The 15,521-nt window shown below is 38.2% G+C and overlaps 1 protein-coding gene across 5 annotated transcripts in view; it reads left to right on the plus strand.

Annotated features, from left to right (window-relative positions):
- Window positions 1–13,967, plus strand: part of slc52a2 (solute carrier family 52 member 2) — a 15,286-nt gene extending 1,319 nt beyond the window's left edge. Inside the window, exons 2-6 of one of the 5 annotated variants that reach the window (XM_077195401.1) lie at window positions 7,357–7,494; window positions 7,636–7,837; window positions 8,150–8,488; window positions 9,101–9,224; window positions 11,499–11,846. In XM_077195401.1, the coding sequence (XP_077051516.1) occupies window positions 7,365–7,494; window positions 7,636–7,837; window positions 8,150–8,488; window positions 9,101–9,224; window positions 11,499–11,708 (1,005 nt within the window). In that variant the 5' untranslated portion in view covers window positions 7,357–7,364 and the 3' untranslated portion in view covers window positions 11,709–11,846. Of the gene's footprint in view, window positions 1–244; window positions 361–3,345; window positions 6,265–7,356; window positions 7,495–7,635; window positions 8,489–9,100; window positions 9,225–11,498 lie in introns of those variants that run through there. The other 4 variants (XM_077195400.1, XM_077195399.1, XM_077195398.1 and 1 more) reach the window with 4 other exon arrangements.
- Window positions 13,968–15,521: the final 1,554 nt, after the last annotated feature.

Consider the following 15,521-nt stretch of genomic DNA (forward strand, 5'->3'; position numbering starts at 1 on the left):
GAACTTACTGTGGTTACCATAGTATCTTTATAATATATTGTATACCGAAGGATATATCTTTTTTTAGATTATTAGAACCCTGTAATACCAATAAGAAATTATGGTCTTATACAGGTACTCCTGTTGTAACGTAGTAAAATAAAATAACCTGAGGAATAATATTTGGTGCACGGTTAAGATTAGCTGTGGACTACCATGCTCTGGCCGTTATTACTAAAACATTTATCTGGCCTTTATTTGGAAGTGTGCTCACCGGATGGTTTAAAAAACAAGCCACGCTACTTTGATGTTCAACAATGGAGGATCTGCAAGACTTTTCTTCCTCTAGTGCGAGTGCTATGACCATTGCTGCAGAGCTCAGTGAGTACCACTTTTTGTCTTGTTTTTCAATGACTTGCAATCAAAACAAACTACTTTTTTTTTTAAAGTATCTTCCTTATATGTGAAAACTCATAAAATAGTTATTTTCTACACATAATATATAAATATGGGTGATTGACAAATAAAGTTTAAAAAAAGGTGTTTTTAAAAATCTTCTCAAAACTAATGTAATGCATATTTTTGAATCATGTACAGTTTGTTTAAACAAGTTGCAGTTGTTAGATAACATTTCAAAGGGTTAAATTTTTTTTACTTTTAATGTCAGGCAGTACAACCAAGTAGTTGTTTGTATACTGTAGTTGTTGGGTAACAAGTATTAAGCCCACTACCTATTAAGCCCACCAAAATTTTTCATAGATATTGACATAGTTTATAAGAAAAATAATTTGTTAAAATGCAAGATTTATCTCTCATTTGAAAATGTATTAATTAGTTGATGTACAATTTAGAATATAAAATTAAGATAATTTAGGAATAAAGTCAGAAGTCTGGCATGGGCTTAATTGGTACTTTGGCACCATTTAAGCCCGCATGTGTTCCAAATAAGCCCACATCATCATTGATTGACAAAATATATAAAATTAATTGATTTAATAAAAGTAAAACATCAATATATTTATTCAGTCCTTTTGCTAATGTTTGATTAGAGCCCTGGGTGGGATGGGTAGGTGTTAGTGGCCGGTGGTCTGGAGCCAAAAGTCTGTCTGACTGGAGTTGTAACTGGAGTCAAGCTGGAAGTTTGACAGGGTGTACTCAGCCAAGCCGAGTTAAGGCTCCATACTCTGGGCTTAGGGGGGCCTTATGTCGGCTTGGCTCTCGAGTTATGCCTGGTCAAAGGTGGAAGTTTAACCAGGCGTATCTCGGGAAGGAAGCCAAGTTGGGGCTCCAGACTCTGGGGATTCAGGGGGTCTCCTAGTGGGCCCCCCCACACCTGGAGTATGCAGCCTTAGGTCAGCTTGACTCTGGAGTTATGCCAGAATAAATTTCCACGGGAAGTGACCATATCTCGGGAAGAAAGCCGAGTTAGGGCTCAATACTCCCGGCATAGAGGGCCCACTGGGTGACCTCTTCATGCCTGAAGTCCAGAGCCCCAACTCGGCTTGGGTCCTGAGTTTTGCCCGGTAAAAGCTGGGCAGGAAGTAGTGGTATCTTGGAGCCGGACAGTCCCAGGGGCTCAGGACTGTGGGGAATGTAGGGTCCCTCTGGGACCTCTCCATGACTGAAATCTCAAACCTTAAAGGACAATTCCGGGCAAAAATGAATCTAGGGCTAAATAACACATGGGTACCGAGTCGACCGGTCTCTGGGACATGATAATCGAATGTACCCTTATTTTCACGTTAGTTTTAGTTTAACCACAGACTAGCTTATAACGCTAGTGAATGGGGCATAGAATAAGTAAAAATAAAAATCCCTAGTTAATACTACTAACAAGGCTCAAAATAGCCCCACACTAACACGGTAGCATAAATGAGGGTCCCTACCTGCAAACTGAAGCAGTGAGAACTTTGTAAGTGTACAGACAGTTTAATAAGAAGATACTTTATAAAGACATTCCACTTCGCGTAAGCAGGAAAACAGTCTCGACCAGTCGAACCACGTACGCCGTGCTACGTCCTGGTCAATAGTCACAGGGGTTCGTGGTTCGACTGGTCGAGACTGTTTTCAAAAGATGGCACCTGCTTCTATACGTGAAGTGTACTGTCTTTATAAAGTATTTTCTTATTAAACTGTCTATACACTTACAAAGTTCCCAATGCTTCGGTACTCGGTACCCATGTGTTATTTAGCCCTAGGTTCATTTTTGGCCGGAATTGTCCTTTAACTCAGCTTGGCTCCCAAATTATGACCAGTTATACATAAAGGACTTTAGGACAAAACGGGCCCTATCTTATTTGAATGTATGTGTGTAATTTGTAGGCCTATCTAAATTAAGGTAATAAGTAAGGTAGGGTTAAAAGGTTACTAAGGTAAAAGCACACAAAGAAATGTTATCATTAAACACTTTCAGAAAATGTATCAAAGTTTGCAATTAGAGGGATTCCTCATTGAAACATAAGGTGGGCTTGAATGGTTCCACCTTGAGTAATGGTGAAAAAAGACAATGTTTTCCTTTAAAAATGTAAGATATGTTTCCAAATACATGCATGGAGCTTAAATATACTGTAGGCTTAGTATCATAGTACTTTTTATTGTGCCCACATTGAAAAATGTTAAGTTTTTTTATTCAAGGTTAGCTTGTATTGGCTAGTTTGCATGCGTTTTGTGGCAAGTAACAAATCACTGGATTGGTTAAAATAATGAGCAGCATAAAATATTATTTTCTCTTTTTTTAATTTGACTTCAGAGTTGAAAATGGGCTTGATTTGTACACTTACCCTACCACCTGATATTGAAAGTGTACCAACCTACCCATACTTGAAATTAGTATATATTTTTACCATTATTTGAGAAATATCTACAAATCTTTTCACTCTACCACAAGGATCAGTTGTGGTCCTCTGGATATGCATTATCAGATTTACTGTTATTACCATGTCAATTCATAATTAATTAGCCATATTTGCAGTTGTGCCACCCTGACATTTGAGAATATAAAAATAGCTGGAATAAGGTTTTTCAATTAACTCGACAGCTTTGATATTTATAAAATTTGTTTATATTATTTAGTTTAAAATGTTTTAGTATTAAGACACCATTTTAAATAGTTTTTTTATCTGTTCATTTGTTCATACAGTTGCACCACCTGACATTTTGGGGGTTTAAGATAACAAAACATCAAATAATATGTATTATTTAAATATACTAAAAATGAATTCAAACTAAATTAGTTTTATAGAATAAAGTGATATATGTCTGGAATTTCTCAAATAATTTTAACGAAAATAATTCACTTGGACACAAAAATATGCAGGTCATGTCATTGACTCGTATATAATAGTTTTGTTGTTTTATGTCTTGCAGAGGATGATTTTTACTCCAAGCTTGTTGATGACTATCTCGGTGCTCATTACGGGGAACTGTTGGAGCTGGATGAAAAGCCCTGGAAAAACCGCATGTTGGTCCAGATTGGGCTGATGAGAGAGGAGCAAGATCTTTCATGGGTTGATGTAATACAATGGCTCCAAAAGATTATCCCAATGTTTCAGTCTGCTGATTTCCAAAGCCTGATTGAGAGAAACACCACCACAGCTTTAAGTTTAAATGTAGATGCCAGAGAAAATTTTCTTGAGTCGGATGTCAACTTCGAATTTGTTGGACCTATATGTGATAGTATTGGAATCGGAAGAAGAGATTTACTCGAAATGTCTGATTTTTCTGATCGTGCAAAATTAACTGGTCTTACAAACGGCCTAATTCTCGAATTGACTAACTTTATTTCACGAGAGAAATTAGACCCGGTCGTCTTAGTTTCATGGATTCGTAACTTTGAGCCTTTATTTTGTTATGATGGCAAGATCCAAAAAGCCTACAAGCTCCTACGAGCTAATCTCAAGAATTTCAGAATACAGTACCGCAACAATCAGAGGAGCCGAAAGCGGAGCCGTGGATTGCTGGAGGAGTTTCTTCAGAGTCCATTTGATCTTGCCCCTGAAGGGGATGCAGATGATATTGAATACAGAAGGGTGGCAATGATCAAAGCACATCTAAGGAAGAAACGCAGCATTTCCGTGCATAAACCTACCACTGCAGTCAAGAAGGAAGATGAACCCTTTGATATTTTGCAGACAGATAACACTGTAAAAACTCAATTTCAGCATGAACCAAAGCAAATTCCCCATGTGATCAGTGTCAAAAGGGAACAGAGATCACAGAGCCATCAAACATTGATACAGTCACTAGAAGATGTGGATGAAGACCCAAGAAGTGACACGGGCGACAATGTAACGCTTCTTGATATCTCTGTGCTGTCTTGGCAAAAGATTGCAGACGTGTTTGGAGGAAAGAACGAAGCTGCTAAGGTGGCTTCAATGGATCTACTTCAGAATCATTTCTCAGCAATGCTGAAGGAAGATGCCAACCTGAGATCTCTCAATGACAAAGTCAAAGAAAGCACCCATCCACTTGTGCCACCTTTGAATTTCCTGCGTTACATCTGCCAATTCCTTTTCGAACTTATTGATGTAACTGAGCAGCAAATGATGTCATTCGGAAGAGATCTCGTGAACACCACAGGCGAGAAACTGGGACGCGACAAGCACCCCAGATTTCAGAGTTTTGTCAACTTCGATGAGAGTGCAGTGGCTCGTTACATTCACACGGCTTCTGAAATTTTATGTCCAAGTGAGGAGACCAACCCAAACTACCGCAGGTACTGGCTTGCTTTTTGCCTCGAGAGAAAAAACCCTTCCAGACTACCTATAAATCGGTCGAATCGTGTCATTAACTACTTTGAGGCAGCTGCCGGACTCATTCACCATCTTGAAGATGTTGTTCTTTTTGTATCTGACCTGCAGCTTCTGAATGAGAACTCTAACTCAAATATCCTGTTGGAGAGCGTCAATGCTGATGCAAACGATGAGGCTTTGCAGGCGCTGGTCTGTGTGGTTGCTATTGTCTACCTTAAAGTCTTGGGACCCTTTTGGCAGCTTCTGAAGAGTGATGGAGAATATCCTCTTTTCAGTAGGTACATCCTTTGCCTGTATGACAAGCTCTTGGAATGGTCGCAAGATGCCAGTTGCCTTTTTCAACCAGAAGCTTTTGTGAATGTATTCTTACAGGTTCCAATGCAAGAGGGGACTTTTGAAGGAGTGTTCCGATTTTGCCGTGCTAATGCAGAGAACCAGTACGGTACTCTCATGAGAGCTTGTTTACAGAGGATGATGAAAGCCCTCGCAGCTGTACTGGAGGACAATCTCAAAATTTTCTTACCTGGCGGTGAGTTCTGCAAAGATCAGCCTAAGGATATAGCAGTTCAAATGGCAAACTGCACATTTTCACAGCTGATGGGTGAGTACCCCTTCGGCCATGGGTACCCTTATGAGAAGAACAGGTCTGATAAAACCCTCAGTCAAGCTGAAGGCTGCGCTTCCAAAGAGACAGAACAAGAACCTGCTTCCCGAAAGACGACAGATGAACCTACATCAGCGGTCACATTATCACCTGCCAAAACCATTCAAAAGCAGCAACAAGAGTCAAAACACTACACCATCTTGGAAGGAGCAAATCTCAGTGCTGCAAAAAAAATGAAGGTGTCTAGACTAAAGCAAAAAGCTCAGGATCACATTTATAAGAAATTGATTGTTGGAGCGGTTTCAAAATATGGCGGCCCATGTAAAAGCAAGCAAGATGTTGAACGATTGCTTGCAAAACTACAAGGTGCAAGCCATGCACATACACGTGAGGTTATTCGCTGTGAGCTGAACTACCAAAAGAGCATCTTGGGTTCCAGAGACAAAAAGCTAAATCACATAGGTTTCTCTTTGAATGACATGGTTTCTACACTGAAGGACATCTTGCCAAATGAGAGAGTTATCGTTACACCACCACGTGAAGCTGTGCTTGATAACACAGAGATTCAAGAGACCCTGATGCAAACAACATCCTCAGACCCTCAAAGCACAGCCACTGGTCAACAAACTCAACAAAGCAATATTGATATAAAGAAAATAAATGTTTTTGGCCCTTGTTACAGGGAGAACTTTGAGTTTCTTTGATTGTGTTTTAATACTACTGAATAAATGACACTTGCGTTAGTTTCTTGATTTTATTTTTCTGCCTATGGATACGATTTTTGTTCTTAGATGTTTTATTAATAATAACCAATCTAGAGATTGCTAGACTTTTTTTTCTATACGTTTCAACATAGTTCATTAGTTAATTGTGTTTTTCGACATTTGTTTTTATAGAAATTGCATTACAAAATAAAAAGTTTTTTAGAAACCTACTTGTCCTGACTTTTATTAAACAACAATACAACTTTTAACTACTACAACCAGTAATTACAAGCATCGTATTATTACCAATAATGTAAAACTGTATTATATTTATATTGTATACTCCATATATCAGAGTACGATATATTTATATAATATGTATATAATTTATATAATATGTATATGTTTGTTTGGAATCAACATGTACTTTTATTCACCAAGGATGCATTCAATTGAGGAAAAAGTGCAGTAAAATAATTTATAATGTTAAAAATTACTTTTTCTAAATCTTTTATAAATAAATAATGGTCTTTAAACGTTTAGTAAAGAATCCTCCACTTGCAGTAAAGGTTTACAGACCTTAGACTGTATGTTTTACTAGACCTTAAATACTAACCAATATTCAATTTCTTTTTCTTTAAAACCATTTAAAAGCCCTGCAGCATGTCACATTTCTCTGTTGTTTGGCAAGTACTGTTCATTTAAACTGAGAATTTTTAAATCATAAAACAGGAAATGGTAATTTCAAAAAGCAATACTTCATTTTATATATATATATATATGTAAACAATTCTATTCTTAAGTACACACTTATCTATGTCAACCAATTACCAAGCAATGCTTAATTTTGTTCGGTCTGTGGTATAAAAGGGTCGCATTAGCAATTGAAGAAAAAACACTTCAGCAAAACATGGTCAGGTCAAAGTGTCTGAATAATTTTTGGTTCCAAATTTGTATACGTTTTCCTGGTAGACCACTGTATGAAGAATGTTTGGGTAAAATATGTCACAGTTTACTTTATTTTGCTATCCTCACTTACATAAATTAACTATAGTGTCCTGCACCCACTAGAAAAAAAATATACACAATTATATCTGGTGTCTGAATAATCTTTGGTTTGACTGTATATTGTTTTAAAAAATTAACAGTTTGGGTAAATATTTTAAAATTAAAATACTTAATATATTTTTTTTTATCTCATTGCAAGTTAATACGGAGTTTAAGTGAACACTGATAATCACAAGAATTATCAGTTCATTCCTATTCACCAGAAATAGGAAACTTGCAATGTTCTAACTTACCCGTGCCCTTTTCCTAGACGTATAAATGGCAGATACATGGTGGAATCATGCCATCGTTACACACATTTTGGTGGCCCTGTTTGGAATGGGCTCATGGATCTCTGTAAACTCATTATGGGTTGAACTGCCGGTTGTTGTAGGTGTTCTACCTGAAGGTAATTAGTGTTTTATTTTTTTACTTATACCATAGTGACTTATTTTAATAAAACTTTAATGCGTCCCACAGCTGTACCTAATAGATGCTGTATTTATTATCCTGACAACAGTACAATTTAAAACATGTCCTTTCTTTATAGGGTGGAACTTACCAGCCTATATTTCAGTGCTGATTGCATTTGGGAATTTGGGTCCAGTGGCTGTCACTTTAACCCATCACTTTGCTCCAGGACAGCTAAATGAACGTGTGGTCATTCACATCATACAAGTGCTAGCGGTGGTTGCAGCTGCATTTCTTGCTCTCTTTTGGTCCCAGGTGGTCACAGTCACTGGAGAGCCTAGGTCGGTCCCATTCCTGCTGCTTACTTTTATACTGTCATTTGTCTGCTGCACCTCCAATGTCACCTTCTTACCCTTCATGTTCCGTTACCCCTCGCAATACATCCGGACGTTCTTCGTTGGACAGGGTCTTAGCGCACTCTTTCCCTGTGTAGTTGCTTTGGGGCAGGGTGTAGGGAAACTAGAGTGCGTCAAGACGTCCAACGGCACAAAGCCCCACTATCTAAAAGAAAACTTCCCTGCCCAAAACTTCTTCTGGTTCTTGTCCGTGATGCTGGCGTTTTCGGCCCTCTGTTTCGTGGCTCTGACGTACAGAGTGGTGTCCCAGACTGCGGCAGAGGAAGTCCCGAAGACTGAGCAGGAAACAGTGAAAACAGAGGAAGAGGCACACCCTTTACAAAATGGAGGTTCACCTGTTTCTGAGGAACAAGTTGAAGTTGAACAACAGGCACCTGTTGTGGCCTTCTGGACGTCACGCAATGTCTATCTGCTCCTGTTGTTAGGAATATCCAATGCTCTCACCAACGGCGTGCTGCCGTCAGTACAGAGTTTCTCCTGTCTGCCTTATGGCATCATGACCTTTCACCTCTCTGTTGTCTTGGGCAACATTGCAAACCCTCTGGCCTGCTTTGTGGCAATGTTTGTCCTACTTAGGTAAGTGAGTTAAAGTTTTCGTTGAGTTTTTTGGTGTACATAACAAAATTTTGGTGTATAATTTTGGTGTACATACTGTAAAAATGTTAGTGTTCCTGTTTTATTAATTCTGCTCCTGTACAATTTGTCATTGAATTGTGTGATGTAAGTGTTGTTAAAGGGTTAGTTCACCCAAAAATGAAAATTACCCCATGGTTTACTCATCATCAAGTCATCCTAGGTGTATATGAACTTTTTCTTTCAGACGAATACAATCGTAGTTATATTAAAAAAATGCCCTGGCTCTTCCAAGCTTTATAATGGCAGTGAATGGCAGTTTATGTTTAAGTCCATCTAAGTGCATCCATCCATCATAAAATGAAGAATCCACACGGCTCCTCAGGGGTTAATGAAGGCCTTCTGAAGTGTTTGTGTAAGAAAAATATCCATATTTAAAACTTTATCGGCTAAAATAACTAGATTCCGGCAGACGGCCGTACGCATTGATTTACGGTGGAAGACTAACTCCTGACCCGACGCACAACGTAATGACGAACACATCGAACCATGGGGTCATTTTCATTTTTGGGTGAACTAACCCTTTCATTTAGTTTCATTATGGTTTCATTACAGGTCCAGTGTTGGTCTTGGTATGATGTCACTAGGAGGCGGTATTTTTGCAGCCTATCTCATGGCCTTGGCAGCACTTAGCCCCTGTCCACCACTTTTAGGAAGTCAGTCTGGAGTCGCTTTAGTGGTTAGTAACTTTATCTCATCATTACTGGGTGGAAGAGGAACTTACTAAGAATTAATCTCTTAAAATGTTGAAACTGCTTTTTACTACACCACTGATATATCACGTGCAAATACCACATGCAAAAGAGGCGCAACTGTTTAGTGATTCGCCACACTCTGATTATTTTATCATCTTTAAAGATCTGATAAAAAGAGTCAAAAGTAATCCTAAACCTTAAAATCTGCTAGTAAAGATAACTATTTAAAAAACGGGTCATTATAGTAATATAAAAAATATATATACGGGTGCTGGTCATTATAATTAGAATATCATCAAAAAGTTGATTTATTTCAGTAATTCCATTCAAAAAGTGAAATTTGGATATTATATTAATTCATTACACACAGACTGACATATTTCAAGAGTCCATTCCTTTTAATGTTGATGATTATAACTTACAACTAATGAAAACCCCATACTCAGTATCTCAGAAAATTTGAATATTGTGAAAAGGTTCAATATTTAAGACACCTGGTGTCACACTCTAATCAGCTAATTAACTCAAAACATCTACAAAGGCCTTTAAATGGTCTCTCAGTCTAGTTCTGTAGGCTACACAATTATGGCGAAGACTGCTGACTGACTGCTGACAGCTGTCCAAAAGATGACCATTGACATCTTGCACAAGGAGGGGAAGACACAAAAGGTCATTGCTAAAGAAGCTGGGTGTTCACAGAGCTCTGTGTCCAAGCACATTAATATAGAGGCGAATGGAAAGAAAAGATGTGGTAGAAAAAAGTGTACAAGCAATAGCGATAACCGCACCCTGGAGAGGATTGTGAAACAAAACCCATTCAAAAATGTGGGGGAGATTCACAAAGAGTGGAGTGCAGCTGGAGTCAGTGCTTCAAGGACCATCACGCACAGACGTATGCAAGACATGGGTTTCAGCTGTCGCATTCCTTGTGTCAAGCCACTCTTGTCAGAAGCGTCTCGCCTGGGCTAAAGACAAAAAGGACTGGACTGCTGCTGAGTGGTCCAAAGTTATGTTCTCTGATGAAAGTAAATTCTGTATTTCCTTTGGAAATCAAGGTCCCAGAGTCTGGAGGAAGAGAGGAGAGGCACAGAATCCACGTTGCTTGAAGTCCAGTGTAAAGTTTCCACAGTCAGTGATGGTTTGGGGTGCCATGTCATCTGCTGGTGTTGCTCCACTGTGTTTTCTGAGGTCCAAGGTCAATGCAGCCGTCTACCAGGAAGTTTTAGAGCACTTCATGCTTCCTGCTGCTGACCAACTTTATGGAGATGCAGATTTCATTTTCCAACAGGACTTGGCACCTGCACACAGTGCCAAAGCTACCAGTACCTGGTCTAAGGACCATGGTATCGCTGTACTTAATTGGCCAGCAAACTCGCCTGACCTTAACCCTATAGAAAATCTATGGAGTATTGTTAAGAAGAAGATGCGATACGCCAGACCCAACAATGCAGAAGAGCTGAAGGCCTCTATCAAAGCAACCTGGGCTCTCATAACACCTGAGAAAAGCCACAGACTGATCGACTCCATGCCACGCCGTATTGCTGCAGTAATTCGGGCAAAAGGAGCCCAAACTAAGTATTGAGTGCTGTACATGCTCATAAATCTAAAAATCCTTTTTTTGTATTGGTCTTAAGTAATATTCTAATTTTCGGAGATACTGAATTTGGGATTTTCATTAATTGTCAGTTTTAATCATCACAATTAAATTAAATAAACATCTGAAATATATCGGTATGTGTGTAATGAATGAATATAATATCCAAATTTCACTTTTTGAATGGAATTACTGAAATAAACTTTTTGATGATATTCTAATTATATGATCAGCACCTGTATATATTAATAATCTATGGAAGACTGTGGGGCAACTGTTGTATTACTTTATCCTTACACTTCCATTATAGGTGCTTAATTGTTAAAGCATTTAAAACAAAAATTAAAGTGATATTTTTTAGTAAAATAAATAATAATAATAATATAATTAATTATAATACCAACTTTGTAATATAATATTTAATATTATTTCTAATTAAATGTTTTCCAGTGTAAATGGCTATGTGCCACAGATGCTGTTGACCTCTATTTATCCCGGAATATTCCTTGCATTTCTTTAATGATTGATTTACACTAAAGAAAGTCATTCCTGACCACAGTCACCCATTCATTTACCACACATAATACACAAACTATCTGTAAATACAGTAATTCTATGAAACTGTATCTTTTTTATTGAAGCCTGTAATACTTTTACCATTTAGATCATATCCTGGATCATCTTCACTGGCTTGTTCTCTTACCTGAAGGTGATAGTTGGGACTCTGCTTCATGAAGCAGGACATGCAGCTCTGCTCTGGTGTGGAGTTTTCATCCAGGCTGGCTCTCTTATCGGAGCCGTTACAATGTTCCCTTTAGTCAGTGTGTACCAGGTCTTTCAGCGAGCCCAGGACTGCATTGATGTCTGCAGTTAATAATTCAACGCTTGAGTTTACATTCACGACACGCCTTTATAGCAGGTATCTCTTTCCGTGCGAATCCGAATCGATGATGAAGAGATGGTAAAGCTGATGCCTTCACACTTCACAGGACATTTCAAGTTAATGTCAATGCAAACTGAGCTGCTCTTGATCACATAGCAAATCTTTGTGTTACCTGATGGCACATTGAGAATGTGAGGAATATGTGGTTGACAAATATAAGTCATTTTGTGTGTGTGTGTGTGTGTGTGTGTGTGTGTGTGTGTGTGTGTGTGTGTGTGTGTGTGTGTGTGTGTGTGTGTGTGTGTGTGTGTGTGTGTGTGTGTGTGAGAGAACACCTCAGATTAATTCTTTTCATACACCAAGACAAGACATTTGTGTTTGGAAATCAGAGCAGGCCTGATTTTATAACAGAAAACCTCAATATCAGCATGTCAGCATATGTTTAGCCCAGGAATCAAAGTCAGTGATCTTTAGCTACAATGTACACTATGCCCATGAGTACACTTATACTATGTGTTTTCGTCCATGTAGTATTATACACAGCATTTGTTTATTAGCAAGCTGATCATTGTTGATGAAGGAAAATCAGGTAAAATTTTGTGTTAATGTAGTCTAAGTAATATTTGCCATGTTTGATGCTGCCATGTTTTACCTTTTTGATTATTTTAGATGTGAGGCCAGTATTTTAATTACGACTAATCTCATGCATTCTCCAGCTGCTGTTATCACTTATTTTATGTATGTATTATTATTTTTGAAATAAGAATTCAGATGCATTCCTGACATCTCTAATGCAAGCCTTTATTTAAAACCTGTTGTATTAATATTGCATAGTAGTTTCATCATGCTGTGGAAACTTTCAATAGGCTATACAAATATAAAGAATTTCCCTTTAGGTATTCAATGATATTGGGGCTGAAAATATTATGACATCATAGAACTATTATATGGTATTTTTTTCTGTTCACTTGTTCTTATGCCCTTTTTAATATGTCATTGTTATGAGGTCTCACAGCTTTGTAAATAAATGGTTATTTCAACAAAAGTAGAATGTTGTGGCTGGTATGAAAACAATTCTGGGGTGCCATTAGGCCCAAATTAGGAGAGATTTCAATTAGCCCCCCTAAAGTTCCATCCAGCCCACATAAAAATGTGTGTTTAATTACTAAATCCTGATCTTGTCAGTCCCCTTACTCATATAAAAACGCCGGCAGGCGTTGGCTCCCTCTCCGTATTTTAGTCTGCGTTATTAGGGCCCGAGCACCGATGGTGTGAGGATCCTCTTGGAATTGCTCCGTTTATTCAGTCTGTTCTTCATTTCGCATTGCGCAGCAGCTTTAGCCGCAGCGTCAGAAGCAGAGAAAAGGTACATTTATTAATAGATTGTCATGGCATCTGCCTCTATTTAGTTGTTTTTTGTAAATGCAGTTCACGTGATATGATGGGGGAGCGATACAGGACAGTTTATCATCAACTGCAAAAGGTTTTTTTGGCTGCATAGTATGCCCCCTTTTTTTCTACACGTGGTATAGGCCTGCTTCATACTTCAGTAGGCTACAATAAAATAGCTAAAATTTGCCTTAATATTCATTTTATAATAAATCCAAAAGCAAAACTCGTGAAGAAAACTTTAATTTAATTTTCATGTTGTGTTCATATCTGCATTTTAACTGCTTATAAGAGTGAATGACAGAGAAAGAGAAGCATCATGTGTGGAGTTAGGCCTATTTCATCCTACTATGATCCAGCAGCTGTGACATACATTTATTATCATTAGAGTTAAGGCAATTGTGGTTTTGATGCAACTTTGAATTACATATTTATGTGCTGTTTTTTTTTTTTTTTATATAAACAAAACAAAAAAAGTAATGCTTTAATACTGGACAGATTAAACATATTGCCAATCTAGTAATATAAGGTCTATGTTCTTAATAAGTATTAATGATTATAAGCTGATTATTTAGAATGATCTATAATGAAATCAGTGTTCGGTTGACTTCATATTGCCACAGTCACACACCATTTGGACTTTGTTTTTTTCAGTTTGCACCATCATCCTGAACTGATTGTCATGGTTATTGACTTGATTTCGTTATTTAGTTCAGGTGTGTCGTTAATTATCCTTGTTTGCATATACTTAAGTTGCTCTGTTTCTGTTCATTGTTGTCGAGTCACGTTACATGTGTTGAAAGCTGTTCTCTGTTTTGATTTACCTGCCTGTAGATTTATTAAAGATTACCTTTGACTTCATCACTGTGTTTGTATATGCCCTTACAACACAGTCAGTCCTTGTTAAGACACAAATAGAGTAGAACCTACTGTATTGTTCATGCATATCTTATAATACACTATATTGCCAAAATTATTGGGACAGCCCTCCAAATTATTGATTTCAGGTGTTCCAATCACTTACATGGCAACAGTTGTATAAAATAAAGTGGAAGAAATTGGGAACAACAGCAGCTCAGCCACAAAGTGGTTGGCCATGTAAAATCACAGAGCGAGGTCAGAATATGCTGAGGCGCGCAGAACAGTCGCCAACTTTCTGCAGAGTCAATAGCTACAGATCTCGCAACTTCGTGTGGCCTTCAGATTAGCTCAAGAACAGTGCGTAGAGAGCTTCATTGAATGGGTTTCCATGGCTGAGCAGCTGCATCCAAGCTTTAAATCTACCAAGTACAATGCAAAGCGTCAGATGCAGTGGTGTAAAAGAACGCCACTACTGGAGTCTAGAGCAGTGGAGACGTGTTCTCTGGAGTGACGAGTCTGCCTGGAAATCCTATGGATGAGTCTGGGTCTGGCAGTTGCCAGGAGAACGATGCTTACCTGACTGCATTGTGCCAAAATAAAGTAAAGTTTGGTGGAGGGGGGATTATGGTGTGAGGTGGTTGGGCATGGCCCCTTAGTTCCAGCGAAAGGAACTCTTAATGCTTCAGCATAGCAAGATATTTTGGACAATTTCATACTCCCAACTTTGTGGGAACAGTTTGGGGATGGCCCCTTCCTGTTCCAACATGACTGCGCACCAGTGCACAAAGCAAGGTCCATAAAGACATAGATGAGTGAGGAACTTGACTGGCCTGCACAGAGTCCTGACCTCAACCTGATAGAACACCTTTGGGATGAATTAGAGCGGAGACTGCGAGCCAGGCCTTCTTGTCAAACATCAGTGCCTGACCCCACAAATGCGCTTCTAGAAGAATGATCAAAAATTCCCATAAACACAAACCTAAATCTTGTGGAAAGCCTTCCCAGAAGAGTTGAAGCTGTTATTTCTGCAATGGGTAGGCCAACTCCATATTAAACCCTATGGATGAGGAATGGGATGTCATTAAAGTTTATCTGCATGTAAAGGCAGGTGTCCCAAAACATTTGGCAATATAGTGCATATTACATACATTTTTCAAAATCATACCATCATCGGTGGCTGAGCCCCCCTAATATTGAAATCCTAGATCTTCATTCGGTCTTCCTGATTACTTTACTTTTCTGTGTGTCCCTGCATGTGTTTAGTCAATTAACCATGATCATTTATTGCAGCAGTTGTTTTAGTTGTTACTAATGTTGGTGTCAGTAAGTTCATAAAAAAGTGCGGATGATACAATTATATATAAAAAAATCTGTTATTAAAATTATTTGGAAAATGTACATGTCAATAATAGTGTTAACAACACTAAATAAATTATTTTAAACAAATATGTTACAACTAAAGTTGAACTATAAACTACACTAGACCACACTATGTATTTGTCAACTATTCACTTGTTTTAAGTCACCTTTTTACTACACTATTGCATAACATCG

The sequence above is a fragment of the Siphateles boraxobius genome, unplaced genomic scaffold, assembly GCF_051911475.1.
Source record: "Siphateles boraxobius isolate OS27281-9 unplaced genomic scaffold, OSU_SipBor_1 33, whole genome shotgun sequence".
NCBI lineage: Eukaryota > Metazoa > Chordata > Actinopteri > Cypriniformes > Leuciscidae > Siphateles > Siphateles boraxobius.